The sequence below is a fragment of the Microchirus variegatus genome (genome assembly GCF_963457635.1).
Source record: "Microchirus variegatus genome assembly, chromosome: 4".
NCBI lineage: Eukaryota > Metazoa > Chordata > Actinopteri > Pleuronectiformes > Soleidae > Microchirus > Microchirus variegatus.
The window spans coordinates 15,931,205-15,951,227 of NC_139805.1; the positions used below are offsets into that span (position 1 = coordinate 15,931,205).

The following is a 20,023-nucleotide window of genomic DNA, read 5'->3' on the forward strand; positions in this document are numbered from 1 at the left end:
TATGCTTTTAAATTCTATGTTGTAAATGAAGGGATCAGTGATTTGTTTTTGCTTGATTTAGTTTTGTCAGTCGCTTAAAGCACTTGAATTGCACTTTATTTTATTGATTGATTTCAATGATATTACTTGCATCACTCTTACCTCTACCAAGGACTATATTTTTGGTGTTGTGAGGTGGTACGTGACGCAAGGAAGAATCCATTCAAATTTAGAACAGATTTATGATAACGTTAAACGGGGTCAATGCAGGATCTTTTGAATTTATCAGTAAACAATGCAGAGATCATTATGAAAAAGAAAACATGCTTTTATCTATGAAAAGAGTTTTTAGTGACCTGAAACTGTGCATGAAAACATGCACAGTCAAGTTTTTATTGTTAGTCTTTATTGTTCATTTAGCCTCAGATGAACACATGCAGGTGAAGGGCTCTTAAATGTTTGTGATGTTTTTTTGTTTAACAATTTTACAATGATTTTTAATTTCAGTCATTGTTAATGTCTGCTGTGTGTTTACAGTCCACACTAATCCCTTGTTTTGTTATAATTATACCTCTCAATAATGTGTTATTGTTGGTCTTGGCTCATAGTTATCATCCAAATTTTTTTTGCTTTAATGTTTATTTGTATTGTTTGCACAGCACTTCGGGCAACGGGACTGTTTTTAAAATGTGTTAAAAAATAAACTTCTTTTCTTTTCTTACATATTTTAACTTCTATCCTCAGTATTTACACATACGCACACAGAATCACACTGATGTATGCCTGCTTGTATTTGGAGAGAGATCAGTTGTCATACTTGTTAGGCATTCCACTCCAAAGGTGTTTATTTATAGCCCTCAGTCACCGAACCTGCTTTATCTGGACCTTTGCAATTGTGGCACACACACAGAGAGAGATTGTGTTACTGCTTTATTCTTGTTCATCAAACTACTGAGTGCATAAACACTGAGTGCAGCAAACTGATCGATGGGAAATTACAAATCAAGACCCTCTCAGACATGCACAGGTAATGGTGCGGTGTCTTTGTGAGTTCTTAATCTTAATTCTTAATGGTCACAGAGTTTGACAAAGTTTGATATTAGAAATGTTTGTTTGTTGTTGTACTTACACTGTCAAGTAGTGATGCTTTTTTAAAAGTTATATAAAGATTATAAAATCTGTAATACTGTAACTAAATGGTTCCTTTTTATGTGATGAAGACGAGTGGAAGAAGAAGGTGGCAGAGTCGTACTCTGTGATCATTGAGAGGTTGGACGATGACCTCAAACTCAAAGACAGTGAGCTTGCGGACCTCAATCTGGCTTTTGGGTGACAAAACTTTTTTTCTACCTAAACTTTAACAAAATGATTGTATAATCTGCAGTTACTTGAATATTTGTGCTTCCATTATGCCTGTATTCTCCTTGGTTTGCTCATGTCTGTGTTAGCTGGGCTTCAGTTGTTACAGGCAGGTGATGTTGATTTTCTGTGGCTCAGCTCCGATGAGGCTTTTCAGAAGGTGAATATGAGCTACCGCACAGAGAAGGGGCTGTCGCTGCTGCATCTCTGCTGCGTGTGTGGAGGTATGCATGACTACTGGAGTCTATTTATAACTCTTTAACAAAATCTAGCAGCGGTGAGAAGGATTACCACGGAGTGACTGGCATTATTATGTGCGCATGACCTTTTTGGTGTTTACCACAAGTAAACAATGGAACTCTACTGTGTATCAAGGTTAAATATAACAATTTAAAGTGTAAAACATTTTACAACAGCAGTTTTCTTATGGTTCCAGGACTTGTGACCTTATTTTGAAACAATAAACATCTTTTCCTCTTCATATTTGTAACCAGGGAACAAGGCTCATATCCGCACCCTGATCCTTAAAGGCCTGCGTCCTTCCAGACTGTCGAGGAGTGGATTCACTGCGCTCCACCTGGCTGCTTACATAGTAAGGATGTCAGATGTGAAATCTGTTTTTCCCTCCCTTCTTTCTTGTGTCTGTCACTTGTCACCTGACAAAAAGCTTTCTATGTTTTACCACATGGTGGAGTAGAAGTACCATCTAAACAAGTGTCTTTTATAGCCAAGTCTGAGCTGAAGATAGTGACGGTATTGAATCCCCATGACTTATGATGTGTGTTTATGTCTCTGTATAGGTTTCTCAGTCATTCACTTCTTTTAATAATTCTAATAATTCTGAACATGTATTTCAAGTCCTGTCATATTCCCACATTTGAACATAATTAATTACAAAAAAGTCCAGTTGCCTACATTTACACTCTTAAATAGTATTTTTTTGGACAGCTCTTTTGGTGGAGCGCAGGTTCCTGTTCTCACACTTTCTCGGAGTTGCTCTTTGGTTGGGTCACATGTCAAAACAAAGTCAGAACGGTCATGTTGACATGCCATGTTTGAGGTGTTTCAGCCACAGAGACTTACTTGGGGTCAAACGTGACCAAGCCATGATATAAAAGCCACTTTAATTTATTTAAATAAAGTGGAGTCCTGGAGTTTTCCCCCTGACTTTGGTGACTCCATGTGTTGTCTTGATAACACAGGACAATGCTGAGCTTCTGACTGAACTTCTTCACGGAGGGTCAGATGTGCAGCAGCTGGGCTACGGAGCCCTCACTGCTCTGCATGTTGCTACCCTGGCCGGGAACCATGAGGTAAGAGCTGAACCTGAACTCTTCTTCTTCTCTGTTCGCCTGAGGAAAGTTATTGACTATTCATGCATTTTCTCACCAGGCAGCAGATATTCTCCTGCAGAACGGAGCTTGTGTGAATGTCCAAGATGCCGTGTTTTTCACTCCACTGCATATTGCTTGCTACTGTGGCCATGAGCAGGTTAAGAGCTCTTGTTAACCATGTCTGTGTCCTGTTGATTTAGTTTCTGAAAAGATCTGTTTGATCACATTTCCTGTCTCTCTCCATCTGCCTCCCAGTTGGCAAAGCTGATGCTAAAGTTTGGCGCAGATGTGAATATGGGCGGTGAGGTGGGAGACCGGCCACTGCACCTGGCCGCTGCCAAGGGTTTCCTCAGCATCATCAAACTGCTGATGGGGGAAGGAAGCAAAGCTGATGGTGAGTCCACGTTTCTTATATTTAGTCAATATTGAGTAATAAAACACACACAACATTATTCTACCCCCATATTATTTTAAAACAGCCTTTTATGCAACATCAGTGCATCCTACTACTAAAACCACAGGGGAGCTGTATTTGGAGGAGACAGCCCTTTAACTTTCCTGCTTTTCCTTCCCAGTTAATGCTCAGGACAACGAAGATCACGTCCCTCTTCACTTCTGCGCTCGTTTTGGTCACCAGGAGATAGTGCGTTTCCTCCTGCAAGGCAACTTTGACACACAGCCTCACTCTGTCAACATCTACGGGGACACGCCGTTACACTTGTAAAACAGCTTTGCGAGCGTTAGTTGCCCTTAGTTGCAAATTTTAAGTTGATCAAATGGAGTGGACTTGAAGTGTGATTAATGTGTTTCATCAGGGCCTGCTACAACGGCAAATTCACAGCGGTGAAGGAACTCGTGCAACTTTCTGGGACAGAAAGTTTTTCGAAGGAGAACATATTTAGTGAGACAGTACTTCACAGGTACTGTGAGCCTTGAATATAGACTCTCATTAATGAGTGTCACCTTAAAACACATTATCCCTGCTGAGCTGCTAAATTAAGTGAATATCCTGTTCGACAGTTCATGCACCTACGGTAAAGACCTGGAGATGGTGAAGTTCTTGCTGAGTCAGAGTGCTATGAGCATCAACCATCAGGGCAGAGACGGACACACAGGTGAATCCTCGCATCCATTAAATATACCGTGACTCTGTTTTTAGTTGTATCAGGTGTGAGTTTATTTCTTCCGTGTGTGATGTGACGCGTTCAGCTCTGCACAGCGCCTGTTTCCACGGCCACATCCGTCTGGTGCAGTTTTTGCTGGACAGTGGCGCAGACATGAACCTGGTGGCCTGCGACCCAAGCAGGTCCAGTGGGGAGAAGGACGAGCAGACCTGCCTCATGTGGGCGTATGAAAAAGGTTTGTTTTGAATGATGATGATGATGAACTTTGCTGTCAGGAAAAAACCCCAAAATAAAAACTGGTTCAGCTTTCTTTGTCTTTGCCAGGTCACGATGCCATTGTCACCTTACTGAAGCACTACAAACGTCCAGATGACTCTCCCTGCAATGAGTACTCGCAGCCAGGAGGGGGTGAGTCTCCCTCTTCCCAATGTTATTATCTGGAATAAAATCACAAGTGTTTGCCCACTGATCTGCCTGAATACATCCACTCTCTTCCAGATGGGTCCTACGTTTCTGTCCCGTCTCCTCTGGGAAAGATCAAAAGCATGACGAAAGGTAGTGAGCTGGAGTCGAGCACAACAAATTCTTCCCACAGCTCACATCACTGTCACATGACACAGGGAAGGGGCTTAGCTGCTGCTGCATATAACATATGGCTGATATTAACACCAGTTAAATCACAGATGTTGCGAACTACACATCTGTCTTCTTGAGACATTCATGTATGTATAGTTATAACATTGAATTCGATCAATTAAGGTTAGCAAAGTGATTTATTGAAACCTGGTTTTAGATCAACTCCAGATCAAGTGTTGAACATAAGAGTTGAAAATTATTATTTGCCTAAAACTGAAAGTGAAGAATCATTTATCTACAATATGATTACTATAATGCTCTTTGAGTGCCTTTATCCACTCTTTCACTTTCCAACCTATTCTGCTATTTCCTTATTATTCATTGGATCTTAATCTTGTCTGCTTGGGCTACTCGAGAAACATGTTTGCTGAAGATGGTGCTCTTCAAAAAGAAAGGAAAAGCTTATTCTAATGCTACATTACTCAAATTTTTATTTAATTTTTAAGCAATTATACATGTATACAAAAATACCTATGAATAGTGCTACACAAAAGACTTGGTTAGATTAATTAGTGTGTGCAGGGTAAATGCTTATAACATGTTGCTCTTTGGTTTCAGAGAAAGCAGACGTTCTCCTGCTCCGGGTCAGCCTTCCATCCCATTTCCACCTTCAGCTGTCAGAGCTGGAGTTCAACGAAATTATTGGATCAGGTACTTTATTCTGTTTTCACAAGTTTTTATACAAGTGTGCTTCCAGGTCTGACAGTGATATTAGTAACGGTTACTGTTTAACACTCAGGCTCCTTCGGAAAAGTCTATAAAGGCAAATACCGAAACAAAATTGTGGCCATTAAACGGTACGCTTTCCACACATAGTTATATTTTGCCACCTTTTGCTCTTAGACTAACTCTTCACTCTTCTCTTTAGCTATCGAGCCAACACGTACTGCTCCAAGTCAGACGTGGACATGTTCTGCAGAGAGGTCTCCATCCTCTGTCGCCTCAATCATCCCTGCATTATTCATTTTGTGGGCGCGTGTCTGGACGATCCCAGCCAGTTTGCCATTGTGACTCAATACATCAGTGGAGGCTCGCTGTTCTCGCTGCTGCACGAGCAGAAGAGGTGAGGAAGTGAACATGACACACCGCAGCTCACTGTGTACTCGAGTCTGTGTAAAAGGCCTGTTGACACACACAAGCTATGAATTTGAACAATGTCTCCCTCTCTTTGCATACACTTGCCTAACAGTTGCGCACACACGCATACTCACTGAAGTTAATTTGAAATATTTAAACCTGTATTCTGTAACATTTGAATAAAAACAAAATGTCAGTTACATTGAAATTGATGTAAAAAATTCTCATAATTCCGCTTAAGCTTAGCTTCAAACCTAACCTAACTATCAAATCAAATTATACTGTCAAATTAACCTGCCCGTCTCTGTGCTGCCGCTGTATACACAAACGCTCCCTCAGTCTGGTCTGATAGTATTCCTCAGCATACAAATAATGTATGCAAAGACCAAACCGAGACAGAATAATATCATCAACAACAACAAAGATCCCCCAAATTATGCTCTGCAGCTTTACTTTGCATCATTAAGTTGTTGCAGAGTGACCATGCAATAATGAAACAACTGATACAAATGTATCAGTCATGTGAATTATGCTCATTTACAACCCTGAATAATTGTTTTCATTTTGAATTGTTGCCTACATTTTGCCCAAAAAAAAGTTACTTCAGCTCTGTTGTCATTTTAGACGACGTGCTTAATTTTTAGTTCCAGATCATTCTAATGTTTATTCCTTCATATGTTAAAAAGGTGGACACCCATATTTAATAATATTATATAATGTAGGTTATTATTATTATTAGCAAAATAGCTTATTAGAGTTGAAACAATTATTCGATTAATTGATTATTAATCGATTAATAAATTGATCGGCAACTATTTTCCTAATTGATTAATTGGTTTTCATAATAACAATTTCTGATTGATTTAGCTTCTTAAATGTGAATATTTTCTTTGTTTCTTTGCTCCATAAAACAATGAAATCATTGAAACTGAATCATTTTGGTTTGTTGACAAAACAAGACATTCAAGAACATCGTCATTTCCACGTTTGACAAACACTGATCAACGTTTTTTTCAATATTTTCTGACATTTTATGGACCAAACGATTCATCGAAAAAATAATTGACAGATTAATGGATTACGAAAATAAATGTTAGCTGCAGCTCTGAAGCTTATAGTTGAAGTTCATTCGCTGTCACTCTTTGGCATTTACAGAGACTTAATCATGGTGCTGAGCTATAAAAAGAGACACAAAAGTTTGCTCAACACAAATGACTGTTTCAAATCTCATTATCCACTTTAGAAGGACCCCTTCCCCACACACACACACACACACACACACACACACACACACACCCCCGACAGCAGCGATCACCATTGATCCAGACGAAGTGTTCCGCTAACTGTAGGGACAGGTGCTGTCTTTATTGACTGCCCTATTGATCCGTGTAAAGTGCTATGTGTGATTGGCGGGGGAATATTGAGCAAGCGCTAAGTGGCTGCTGCTTTAATGATGTGTCAATGGACAGGCTCATCGACCTGCAGTCCAAGCTAATCATTGCCATCGACGTGGCCAAGGGCATGGAGTACCTGCACAACCTCACTCAACCCATCATTCACAGGGACCTCAACAGGTGGGTGCCGCGATAATAACACGTGTGGCGCTGACGATCTGAAATAACTGTTGTCATTGCAAATAATACATGTGTTCCTTCCAGTCACAATATTCTGCTTTACGAGGACGGACATGCGGTGGTGGCTGATTTTGGAGGTAAGCTGTCTGCTGTGCAGTGTTCATGATTGCATAATTGGATGATGATGATGTCTTGATTCACTATCAATACTAATTATTGATAATTCTCTAATGCCCTTTTTGTCCGCTAGCAGTGAAATATTACATAAATATGAATGTTATTGCATATTTGTGTATAAATGAGTGGGTGTATTCATGACTAGGGGTGGGAATCACAGAATGCCTCAGGATACGATGCACAATACATGCTCCACGATACAAATAATATCATGACGCAACAATTCTGTGATAATACATCGTGATGTAAGAGATTAGCATTATCACTGATATGGGCCTTTAAAAAATCCATACTGAAAACATTTTTATTCAGTGTGGTGTCGGTTTCTATTCTTTTTATTCTTTTACTTCACTTTTTATTTTTGTGTGTTTTTGATTTGGTATTTTCATGCTTTGATTTATGTTTCATGAATTTGTTCTTAACGTCTGCTTTTAATACTGTGTGTCTGTAATGCTTTTATTTTGTAAAGCACTTTGGTCAACTGTTGGTTGTTGTAAAGGGCTATAGAAATAAAGTACATTACATTTCATGACATTACAATCATATAGCGATATATATCACAGTCAATGGCACAGTTTGTGGTAACAACTGTCTATTCTGCTTTATCTGCTTCTTACATAAATGATTGGCCCTTTAACCATTGTGTTGTTATCATGCAGCTTAATTAAAAATAGAATCATTGTATTCTTTTTGATGTGATGCTGTTATATAAGTACCATAGTGTTCATCGGTGTCATCCATCACTGGTCTATTTGCTGGCAGCCATGTTTCAGTTTTCTGTTGGTTTCACCTCAGTGAGTTCTTCTAAACAGCGTTCATTCACTGGCTCTGCTGCTAAACGTGCAGCTTAAGAGCTGTTGATGTTTCTTTGATTTAAAAAAATAATTATGTCCTTACCTTTGTTTGCAGAATCCAGATTTTTACAATCTGTAAATGAGGATAACATGACCAAGCAGCCAGGGGTCAGTGTGCTCTCTGTCTCTGTCTTTTCTGTGTGATGACACACACACACACACCACTTCAGGGGACATTGCATTGACTTGCATTCATTTCTTGGAGACTTACTCTAACCATAATTACTACTGGCTTAATCCTAACCCTGACCATAACCTTTCCCTAACCTTAAAACATATTTTCACCTTAAAATGTAATTTACGTTATGGGGACTTGCTTTTTGTCCCCATAAGGAAGACAAGTCCCCATAATGTTACTGTGTGAACAGATTTAGGTCCCCACAACATTAGTAATACCTGGACACACACACACGCAAATTTAAATTAGATTGCCTGCTTGCTTCTCTGGCCAAATACACTCACACCATCTGCATCATCCATGAGAGAATAAGAAAGAAAGCAGTTTTCCTGTGCAGGACCTTAAGATAGATCTTCGGCTGGCACCTGTCATCGTTTACCCAGCAGCTTAAAAAAAAAAAAAAACTGCCTCCAAGCAGTTTCTGTCTTGGTTTGCTGACTCATCACTTCAGAGTGCTTGGCCTGCAGTTTGATGTTAAGTGTGCTGCATCTCCTGGGAGCTTCCTGTTGTGAAGAACTACTTGCCCTTGCTGGGATGCAGTGTTTATGTCAGTAATTGGGCCTCATTGTGTGTGTGTGTGTGTGTGTGTGTGTGTATATAACTTCTTCCTTAAACACTGACCTTGTCAGGACCAGTAATCCTAATGGAGTTCAAAACCTGTTCCTAATGAGGCAGAACCTTATTTCTGGTTAAAGTTAGCATTGACTGGTTGTGGTTAAGGTTAGGGATGACACTTTTGTTTAAAAAAAAACTAAGAGCTGTGAAAACCTGTGTGTGTGTGTGTGTGTGTTTGTGTGCGTGCAGAACCTTCGATGGATGGCTCCGGAGGTGTTCACCCAGTGCACTCGCTACTCAGTGAAGGCGGACATGTTCAGCTATGCCCTCTGTCTGTGGGAGCTGCTAACGGGTGAAATTCCGTTTGCTCACTTGAAACCAGGTAATTTCTCTCCAGCCATGACATTGGTGATAATAAAGTGCAAATGCTTGAGTAAAGTGAGGGAGCAAACACCCCACAATTCTGACAACCAGAGACAAACAGGACACACCAATGTTCATGTTTTATATTAATTTTTTAGGTTTTTAGTCTTTTATTGGAGAAATGTTGCGTGCACCAAATGACGATTAATCTCCATCCATTTGTTACAAATACTGTACTTCTACTATGATGCAAGCACCATGCTATTTTTTACAGTATTGTAATACATGCACATACAGTATATGAAGGTATTATTGATAGCACTTATTATTGATAAAACAACTATGGTACATTAGTTAGGTACAACAACTATAAAATGCTAATGTACCAACTTATTATCTGAGCTATCAGATATTACATTAGTAAGAGCCATGATCATCTTGTGTACTACTGTACACATTTCCAAATTAATGAAGCCCACTTTTGAATGTATACATAAGCAAGAAAAGCACCACATTAAAGTATACAGAATAACAATTTATACAAGGCATCATTTAATATATTTTCATTTACATTTGTTTTTTCATGGAACAAAGAATATAAGGTTTCAATGATTTTTATAAAAGTCCCAATACCACCAAGGCCCACCAGGGGGCTGTGGCCAGCACTTTGTTACAGTCATTAAACAGGTGTTGATACATTGGTCTCAGAATTGCAAACAGTAGGCAAAAGTCTTCTGTAGACTATGAATATCTGAACAATATAAATATAAATAAATGCCATATGACTAACAATACGGTCTCTGCAGTAAACAGGAAAACTATTGCTCTTTTTTTTGATTATTATGAGAAAATACTATGTACTGCAGAAATGAATTTGTCCTGTTGTCCTCAGCTGCTGCAGCAGCAGACATGGCGTACCATCACATTCGGCCTCCTGTTGGCTACTCCATCCCTAAACCTATCTCTGCTCTTCTGATGAGAGGCTGGAACTCATGTCCAGAGGTAAGCAGCTTGACATGAAGTGTCTTGAGGCCCTGAAGCTTTGTGTCGCAAAAGTAGATGAGTCGGCTGTTTTGTGCAGCAGTAATGAGTGGGACTGATGAATCCCCTCATGATACATTGACGCAGGACTGTTCATACTTAAAAACACACGTGACCTTGACGATCCTCCCTCAATTATCCAGGCAGGTTTTTTCTCTCTGCCTAATTAAGGCACGTTATTACACAGCCAAGCATGTTCACACATTTCTCCCTCTGTGGCTCATCTCCTTCCTGTTTATCAGTTATCAGCTACTAGCTGTCAGACTGTTGGTGGACAATATGCCTCCCCTGGCATTTGGCGTTGTAACATTTCTCCCATGTGAAGGATGTATGTGCATACACAATTCTCATAATACATCACTTATTCAGTCACCATGGCGTTTAGAAACAGTACATGCTGCCCTGTGTTTGTACAACTTTTCACGCCTCTGTGCCACATTGACAGCCAGAAACTGTCCCAGTGTCTTGTGTCCCAAGAAGGGAATTAATTCAGATGTTGGTACAATTTGGGGCAGCCATGGATGAGCAGAAGGGAATTATGCTTGTGACCATCAAGTCAAGGGCTGAGCAGGGTACCCAATCCCCATTTCTCATTTTTAATTTGATACTCGAAAGTGATGGGCCAATCATCTGTTGTGATGACTCATCAACTCATTGGCTGCCAGCCATTTTCAGCGCAAAGAACCCCATACTGCCAAGTGCTTTATAGCATTTTCACAGATTTTCCAAGACCTACAGAACAGTGTGTTCTATGACTATGTAAACACCTAAACCACTTAACTTAAAAAGGTAATTGATGTAATTGGCAGTGAGTAAGAGGGAGACGCTTCCAAATTTGGTTCAAACCTCCGTTTGCCCTCAGAAATTAAATGTTTAGATTTCTGTGTGTAAAATTTCCCCACGTTTTTATCCATCCATCCATTTTCTACTGCTTTATCCTCCACATCAGGATCACGGGGGGCGCTGATGCCAATCACAACTTTCGTAGGGTGAAAGGCAGGGGTCACATCCTGGACAGATCCCCAGTCCATCACAGGGACACGTATAGAGACAAACAGCCATCCACTTTCACAATCACATCAACGGTCAATTTAGAGTGTCCAATTTACCTAATCCCCAAATCTGCATTTTTTGGACTGTGGGTGAAAACCCACGCTCATTGGGAGAACATGCAAACTCCATGCAAAAACGGCCCTTATTCCGACCGGGTCATCAGTCCGATCAAACTACCAAACATGTTAATTGCACTCACTTATGAACTGAACTGGTCCAAAGTCACCATGACCTCACAAACTCTTTTTTCTTCTTGTCAGTGCCTGAAGATAAAACCTTTAAAATGTATTTTTAACTTGCATCTAAATGAGTGGACGTCATTTTGGCTGTGATGTCTTTACCTTTGCCTTGTTTTCAGATCTCAGGTGGACATATTGTGTGCTGCAGTCTGGGGATGTGCTGTATAATTGAACAGCTCTGGGGAGGCACTCTTTGTTCTTTTACAGCAAGGCAGGAGATCTAAGAACTGTGTTTGAAGCAGAGTTCACGTTTGCTTTTTATGGGCAGGCCAAAATAAGCAGAATATACAGGCCAGTTTTTGGGGGAAAATACATTTGTGTGTGTCAGTTTTGAGTCCTTTTGATGGTCAACCTTGAAATTCAAAATACATATATATTTATCATGGTTTTATTTTTTTTGCTTCAGGACAGGCCTGACTTCTCTGAAGTGGTTTCCAACCTGGAGGAATGCTTATGCAATGTTGAGGTATGAAATATAACACACAGACTTAAAGCGCAATTGTATAACTTCTATAAACATAACACTGCAACTTTTCTTTTCCCTCAAATGTACACTCAGATCATTACCTTCTTCCAGGATTTTCTTTTTGTGTTATCTGTCTTTTGCTGTAGCATTACTTGTCAATATTTAATCTAGGAAATTTTGAGCTGCATAGTGCAGTGAACAGCAGCAGCAGCAGCTGCTGAAGAGCTTGATTCAGTTGGCAGAGCATACATATCCATCATCTGACGATCACAATGATAAGCTGCCAAAATAGTGATTGTGATTAAAATTAGTTGTGAAGCCCCAACTGAACATCCAGGTTTATTTTTTAACAGAATAATCCACTTCTGAAGCATTTAATGGGTGCTTCTTGGTGTTTTCAGACGTATGTTATATTGAAAAAAAGAGTAACACACAGAGAGTCGTGTGGATAGATGTTCGTCTATATTTATAAATTAGGCACAAAAGCTTTAAATGTCAGCCCCTGTTGTGCATTGCATAACACTGTCAAATTCTTTATTTCTGCTTTTGTTGTGTGCTCCCATCACAGCTGATGTCTCCAGCCTCCAGTAACAGCAGCGGCTCTCTGTCACCCTCCTCCTCCTCTGACTGTCTCCTCGGGCGAGGAGGACCTGGCCGGAGCCACGTGGCCGCCCTTCGCTCTCGCTTTGAGCTCGAGTACGCTCTCAACACTCGTGCCTACGCCTCTTGCACACAGAGGTAAGAGGAAAAGATGAATGTCCCCAGAGAGGTGAGGGTTGAGAGGTTGAGAGGTTGAGATTTATGTCCTAAGCAAATAATCACAAAGCTCACATGCACCCAATTACCAGCTGTTGATCATAGTCATATCAGATCATAGCTCTGGGTTAAGTTTTAACCCTTTAACACCGAGCGTATGGCAGATGACATGTTTGCACAAGCGCAATTTGCATTACTGTAATTGTGTGACGGTTTGTGCTATCGGAAAAATTCCAACGGTTTCTTAAAGCAGAGAAGTTGCAAGTCAAAGCCAACATGTGGTTATTGCGGTAATTTCCCTCAAGCTGTTGCATGAAGCCTTTTGGACATTGAGACAGAAACTCAAACAAAACGGAGTGGGAGTGAAGTATGTTTTTAGTGGCTTTTTCTGTCTGTCTGTGTGTTTGTGCTTCCACACTTGCACTTACCAATATGACCAACAGAGGCCGCCAGAGGCTTGTTGCGTGAATTGGGTGAAGTCTGCCATCTCTGATTTTCTTGTTTTAAATATGTTTTATACTTATATTTTCTCTTTATTCATTTTAAATTGTTAATACACTATTTTAACACGCTGTTCATTGTAAATAACTGCCAGATATTGAAAGTTATTCTGGAAAATGCGCAAAAGTGGGCACTTACTCTCCGGACATTTTTTGCCCTATTATGTTTGAAAAATTAGCAAAAAAAATTTCAGACGGACATTTTGAGGCTTATGTGTTAAAGGGTTGATCAGTTTGATAGCAGTGATAACCTGCAACCCGCAAGTCTTCCAGTTCAAGTGAAATAAAAAAATAAAATACAAACTTTCTCTTGATTGGGGGCAGTTAGACAATAGCTCTCACGTCATCAGTTCAATTAAAGGCAGTTTTTGCAAATGAAACAAAGCTCCCATTAAGAAGGTTTTTAGCTGAAGAGTCTGTGAAAAGGAATTCCACAGACATCATGTCTGGGCTTGTCAAGAGGACAACTGCTCTGCCAGTAACATGTAGACTGGTTACTGTTAAGAGTGAGGAGTGAAGTTGCTCAGAGACCAAACAGGAAACAAAGGAAGCAAATGCAATAAAACATGCATGGCATTCTGACTCTGGAGGAAGGACTGTGTGTGTGTGTGTGTGTAGTTGAATCCTGGCAACAGTCATTGTGAGCCCAGTAACTAGAGGTGGGGTTATTGTCATGTGCCATTGGTTTGTTTGTTATGTTCCTAATGCTGCTCTGTGAAAGCACAGACTTTCCTCCTCATCTCTTCTAATTCCACACAAAGTGTTGATTTAACCGCATCAAACAAACAATGTCTGGTCACTCCTGCATGAATTTTTACATGTGGCACTTCTGCGGAGAAAGTGAGAGCAGCCTGTTATTACATCAAACATTAGATATCGTTTAATTGCCCTGTATCTCATTTTTCTATTTCTCCATGGAAAGGAGTCAGTTTACATTTTGGATTTAGAGTTGTAAACTTGTATTTTAATTTTCAGCGAGCGGCGACGAGCATCTGGAGGCCTCTCACTGGAGGAACTAAGGAGGAATATGCAGTTTCCTCCCATTGATCGAAATGGTTTGTTTGCACAATATTACACTGAACACTGACAGCTGTTAAGTTTGTCTAAGTGAAGCTGGAGCAACACGAGGCTGTAATTCGTTTCTTAAAATGATAAAATCCTCTGTAACACTTTAGATTAGGGAACACATATTCAGCATTAACTAGGTGCTTACTACTATATATAAGTAGCATACTAGCCCTTCATTAGTAAATATTAAGCACGTATTAACACCTGATGTAGGAAAAATCTTAATTCATGTCATAATAGAGGTAGAATAAGGTGTTGATACATGCTTAATGATTACTAATAAAGGGATAGTATGCTACTTATATATGTTAGTAAGCACATAGTTAATGCTTAATATGTGTTCCTTAATCTAAATCCTCTTCATGTTTGCATAGCTATCAAGAAAAAAAAAAGTTGTCTGCGAATAAAAGAAAGAAATCCAACAAGGTTTTACTGTAATCTATATATATCCCCAAAGCCCCTCTGGTCATGTCAAAGCTCTGCCCTCAAAACACTCAGAACACTCACTGTTAGAAACCGAGTGGAGGAGAGAGACACTTTTGGGACATGAAGATCAAGTGTATTAGAAACAAATGATGCTCGTAGTGCCTGTTAATAGTATTCCTTTATTTACTGCTCTGGTGAATATGTAAAGGTCCCATATTATGCAAAATCAACTTTTTAATCATTTAAATCCTTATATTTGGGGCTCTGGAGGCACTATCGGTTAGCATAGTGAGTAAAAAGATGACTCACTCATGTTTTGGTGGTCCTCAGGAGAGTACAGTACAGGAGAGGAAACACACGATGTTCCATGCTCATTGGGACATCACAAGACGCTAAATTCGTGGACTTATTGTCTGGCTGAGCTCCGCTTTGTTCGTAAAACACGCAACAGTGCTGGCGAGGGCAACGGTATCCGAAAACTGGAAGTCCGCAAAAAGTTCTATTCTTGGCTCCACAGTGCAGCACAGAGTTCTACACAAACTACTAAACAGAGCGTTCTGAACAGGGCTGTTTTGGCAGGGTGATTGAACTGCTGTGGTGCTTCATCCTTATGGTATTTTGACCAAAGCATGTCACAGACATGTTCATTAGGACACCAGGGAACTAGGTCAACTTGGAGAAATAGGGTATAATATGAGTCCTTTAAGGCATTCAGACAGTGGATGAATAAATAGATAAATTAATAAACAAATAATCCAGTGCCTGTGTTCATAGTGATGAAAGAAGGTGTTACCTAATGCAGCAGTGTGGCTCCGTGATGCATTTTTAATAGTGTCCTCTACAACAGCACGGCTCTATGAAGGGAGATGTCAGGCTGTAGCAGCACTGAACCTGTTTGTTTGTATGGATATTTTCATGTGATCTGTTGAGTAAGAAGTAAGAGTAACAGTAGAAGTAAGAAATTATACTGTTCATCAGCCAATGTTGTTAATATTCACCCCTGTTTTTCAGGATACGTGTCCGACCCCATGAGCACCATGAGATTCTGCTCCTCCTTCAGCAGCAGTGGCAGCTTCGAGGACAGTAACTAACACAGTAACTAACACCTTGTTATGACCTTATTTATTCAGATATTCATCAATAAATTTGCCATTTTATTATTTACAGTTATATAAATATATGGCAGGAGTGTTAGATAACATACTAAATGTTAACGTGTGTGTTTGGTAGCAAGCTGTCTTATAAGGATGGGTTGTTTTGTGTGAATTTACATGATATATTATTCCTAAAATGTTTTGTAAACTTTTTTAATACTGAGATGAAGCTTCTAGATATTGTTTATACGTTTTGTTTTTTTTTAAATATAATTAAAGAAATGTGTGTATTGATAGTGTCTTAAAAACTGTACACACTTCCATTTCTGAAGGGTAAAAAAACCAAAGCAAGTCCATCTCAGTTCTAATTTTATTTTTTTGAATGTCAAAAATCACACTAAGCAGTCACCGACAGATCACAACATGCATGAACTCAAATGACAGGGCAGTATAAATACATCTATAATTATAGTGGGGTTTTTTTTGAAAAAAGAGGTAGTATTAGCAGCAAAGACACAAATCAGTGCCCAGATTTGACATTTCACACGTTATCATCTTAATTAGGTGACGAGAGTTACCTTTACATCACTGTTTGACTGAGTACACAGTCATCTAAACTAATTATGTCAAATGACTGACCTAAGATCAGTGTTTAGATGCATATAAGCGCGATGGAAGTGCTGTAATGTTGTTCTTGTGCCCAGTCGGGTGAAATATAAAGTGCGCTGGGGGCTAACTCCACTGTGGGAGTCCAAAGATCCATGAATTATTCAGTCATTTGTGAGCACAAGTGGAAGAGTATCTGTTTACAGGTAATAGGTGATCGCAGCTGTACTTTGATAGCTCACTAAAACTCTGCGATGCCTCTTTGTCGCCAACAAAAGGACGGGATGATCCTTTGTTTTATGCAGCTTCTTCCTTTTGTTGAGTGAAGCATGGAGATGAGGAAGAGGTTGTTATGTAAATGATACTAAACAGCTTATGGGAAACTAAAACCACCACCAACCTTCAGATAATGTGCTCAATTTTCCATTAAGCGACATAGAAATCTTAGATATCGGACATTAAACAATGTCACCTGATTGTCTAAATGTTTGTTAAAGTGCTTTCTCTTGTGTCTGTGGAAGTTTTCAGAGTCGTTCATGAACTTCAGCACAAGCTGAGGTGTGCAGCTCTAATGTAAACTCTCTGTTCTCGCAGCATTTAGCAAAGGATATGAGCTGTGACCAAACAAAGTCTCGTCCACTGAGAACGAGCTCAGTCTGTCTCTACTCAGTGTGTGTTTGGTGTCTTGGATCAGCTCTTTATTCACGCTCCCCTCGGACAGCTTGGGTTGCGCTCCTCCGTTGTGCGACTCCTCTTGGCTCCCGTCGTCAGACTTGGACGTTGTAAAATCAGTTATTTCTGTGACTTCTCCGCTTGTTTCCTCGGCTTCTTTCGGTCCATCTGGACTCACTGAGCGCTCATGGTGCTCCTCTGTTTTGGATGCAGGTGAGGGACTTTTTGTCCCTTCAATCTCTGTTTGTTTTTCACTTAAGTCTGGATCGCGATCAATAGTTTTCTCTTCACTCCGTTTCTCCGAGTCGCTCTTAGGTTTGCCACTGGGGACTGAATGATGGGTTCCTGCGATGCTTTCCACTTCAGTTTTAAATATATCACTTTGCATTGGCTCATCTTGAACCCTGTTTTCCTCGCTGTCGTCTTCTACAGATCCTTTGCTTCCTTTTCTCTGCCTTTTTGTTGAGTCTTTATCACTGTCTTCACTTCCTGTTTTTTGAATCCTTATGTCCTTCACCTCCGTCTCCTCCTTTTCCAGGAGACTCTTTTTGTCCTGGTCATTTTCACGAGGTTTGTCATCAGACTGTTCACCCTGCAGCTCTGACTCAATAGCTTCCACATTGTTTTCCTCTCTATCCTCACCTTCATCTTTTTCTATTTGCTCATTCTCTTCACTTTGAGATGTCCTCGCCATGTGGAGTGGACTCTCTAATCTCTGCTGCTCTGCAGATGTCGCCGCCTCTTCTCTGGAGCTGGACACCTCAGCGCGTGTCACGTCTTCCCTCAGTTCGTCGAAGGGTTCTACAAACTTCTTGAAAAACTTTGATTCTTGATGCATGTTGATCCAGTTTGTGACCAGATCGGTCCTGTCCTCGTTGGCTAGGTCCTCCGGAGTCTCTGTAGCTATCGCGACGCTCTGCTCCGCGACATCAGCCTGGTCGTTGTTTGCTGCCTGAGGTTTGAGCAGCACGCTCGCTCCTTCCTCTGAGGCCTTGCTCACCTCCTCCACGTCTGCACCATCTTCTCCAGCAGCAGCAGAGAGGTCGCCTCCAGCGGTGTTTTCATCAGTGTGTGGGTGTTTGTCTGATATCACGGTGAATTCATCTAATTTGAGAGCTGTGGGTGTTGAAGACTGCGCCTGATCTGCTGAAGAAGCAACGATTATGTCACTCATATTATCGTTATTTTTGGACGAGTGTGAGTCTCTGTTTTCATGATTGCGGTCAGCTGTGTTGCAGTTTTCATCTTGTTTTGTTTCCTCGCTCTCCGCTCTGCCTGTGTTTGTCTCCGTCCCAGTGATTTCTAGCTCAGACTCTTGCTTTTCAACACACTCGTCTCCATCCCCATCATCGTCCGACTCTTCTTTGACCTCTGTTCTTTTCTCTTCAGTCGGTTCCTGTTCTGTTTTCCCCTCATCGTCAATATGCTCTGCGTCTTTTTTGTCCTCACCTGAAGCCTCTGTCTCATCGTCATGACTTTCTCTCTCTCCTCTGTTTGAAATCTCCCCATTTTCAGCGTCGACGTCTCCCTTGTCACTCTTGGTACTTGCTCCTTCAGTCTCCTTCTTTGTGTCGTCAGACTCCACCACGTTGTCTGACGTCTCTCCGGTTGTTTTATTCACATCTGCTGCTTCCTTATAACCAACGTCCTCTGACTCAGCAGTGTTTGCATCAGCTGTTTTCTCATGGTCAGTGTTTTTCTCTGCTTCTTCAGTGATCCCCGATGTTCCCTCCCCATCTTCACTCTTAGAAGTGGTGATATTTTCTCCTTCAGGTTCTTTGTCGTCTTGTTCAGCTTTGTTTCCGTCTTCATCTTTTTCTTCTTTCTCTGCTTTGTTTGTTGTTTCTTCACCTTCATTAGTTTGATAAGTTGTGGCTTCCTTTGCTAGAGATTCATCGTCTTCATTCTTATTCTCATCACTTTCGCCAAACTTGTCTCTCTCCGTTTTCTCTGCTTCGTTGTCTTTCTCCTCATGTGCAACTTCATCTTCCTCTTCAGCACTTTTCTCAGCTGGTTTGTCACTTATTGTCTCTTTATCATCAGTGTGAGTATCTTCTACCATGTTTTCCTCATTCTCTATCTTTTCCTCTGCCTTAAATTCATAATTTTCATCCGTTTCATTCAGTTCTTCCTTATTTTCACTCTCTATCACACTCACACACTTTATTTCCACAGATTCTTCCACCTCTTGTTGCCGACTGCCACCGTCCCCTGCTTCTGCTGCTTCTCCCTCAGTTTCCTCCTCTCCAGTATCATCTCTACTGGCCTCATCCTTCATACCTGCTGTATTTTCCACCACTGATTCTGGGCTCTGTGAGCTCTGTGAATCCTCTGCTGTGACTCCTGTCTGTGATGCAGCCGTTGTGTCTGTACTGTCTCCCTGCTGCTGCTGCTGCTGCTTCTCCTCTGCTGTGTCAGTTACAGGTGCCTCTTCACAGCTGATGGCCTCTTGTTCCTCTGAGGGCTCTGCTTTCATCTCCATTGTCTTACTCGCTGTCATAACCTCCTCCTCCGCATTGTCTGACGCTGCTTTTTCATCCGTGTTTTTAACCAGCTCTGATACTGATGACACGTCTGCATCACTGGTTTCTGCCCCTCGTCCTGTCTCTTGTGGCTGTGTGTCAGCATCCGCTGCTTTTGCACGCTCCTCCTCTTGTTCTTCATCTTTTGGTGCAGTGTTTGTATCAGTGCATTCAGCTTCTGAAATTTTGTGTTCTTCAGTTGTGTTCTCTTCAGACACTGGTTGTGTTGCTGCGCCCATGTCCTCCGATTTATCCTTTTCTTCAGCATCTTCTGATGCAGGCTTTTTATCCTCCTCTTCTTTTGTGACCATCTCATCTTTAGCACTGTCACTGTTCTCGTGAAGCTCTTTTTCAGTTACACTATCCTCTT

General features: G+C 40.8%; 1 protein-coding gene across 1 annotated transcript; it reads left to right on the top strand.

The window, feature by feature from the left end:
- Nucleotides 1–966: 966 nt before the first annotated feature.
- Nucleotides 967–15,850, top strand: tnni3k (TNNI3 interacting kinase; the record flags this gene model as incomplete). Its single annotated transcript, XM_083887469.1, has 25 exons — nucleotides 967–1,006; nucleotides 1,200–1,308; nucleotides 1,477–1,562; nucleotides 1,833–1,930; nucleotides 2,541–2,651; nucleotides 2,731–2,829; nucleotides 2,928–3,066; nucleotides 3,248–3,392; nucleotides 3,488–3,592; nucleotides 3,693–3,787; nucleotides 3,882–4,031; nucleotides 4,121–4,204; nucleotides 4,295–4,351; nucleotides 4,991–5,083; nucleotides 5,172–5,229; nucleotides 5,301–5,495; nucleotides 6,979–7,083; nucleotides 7,168–7,220; nucleotides 8,170–8,222; nucleotides 9,097–9,229; nucleotides 10,103–10,212; nucleotides 11,950–12,009; nucleotides 12,578–12,747; nucleotides 14,241–14,320; nucleotides 15,771–15,850. 25 exons carry the CDS (start codon nucleotides 967–969, stop codon nucleotides 15,848–15,850), a joined length of 2,508 nt encoding a protein of 835 aa, XP_083743595.1.
- Nucleotides 15,851–20,023: the final 4,173 nt, after the last annotated feature.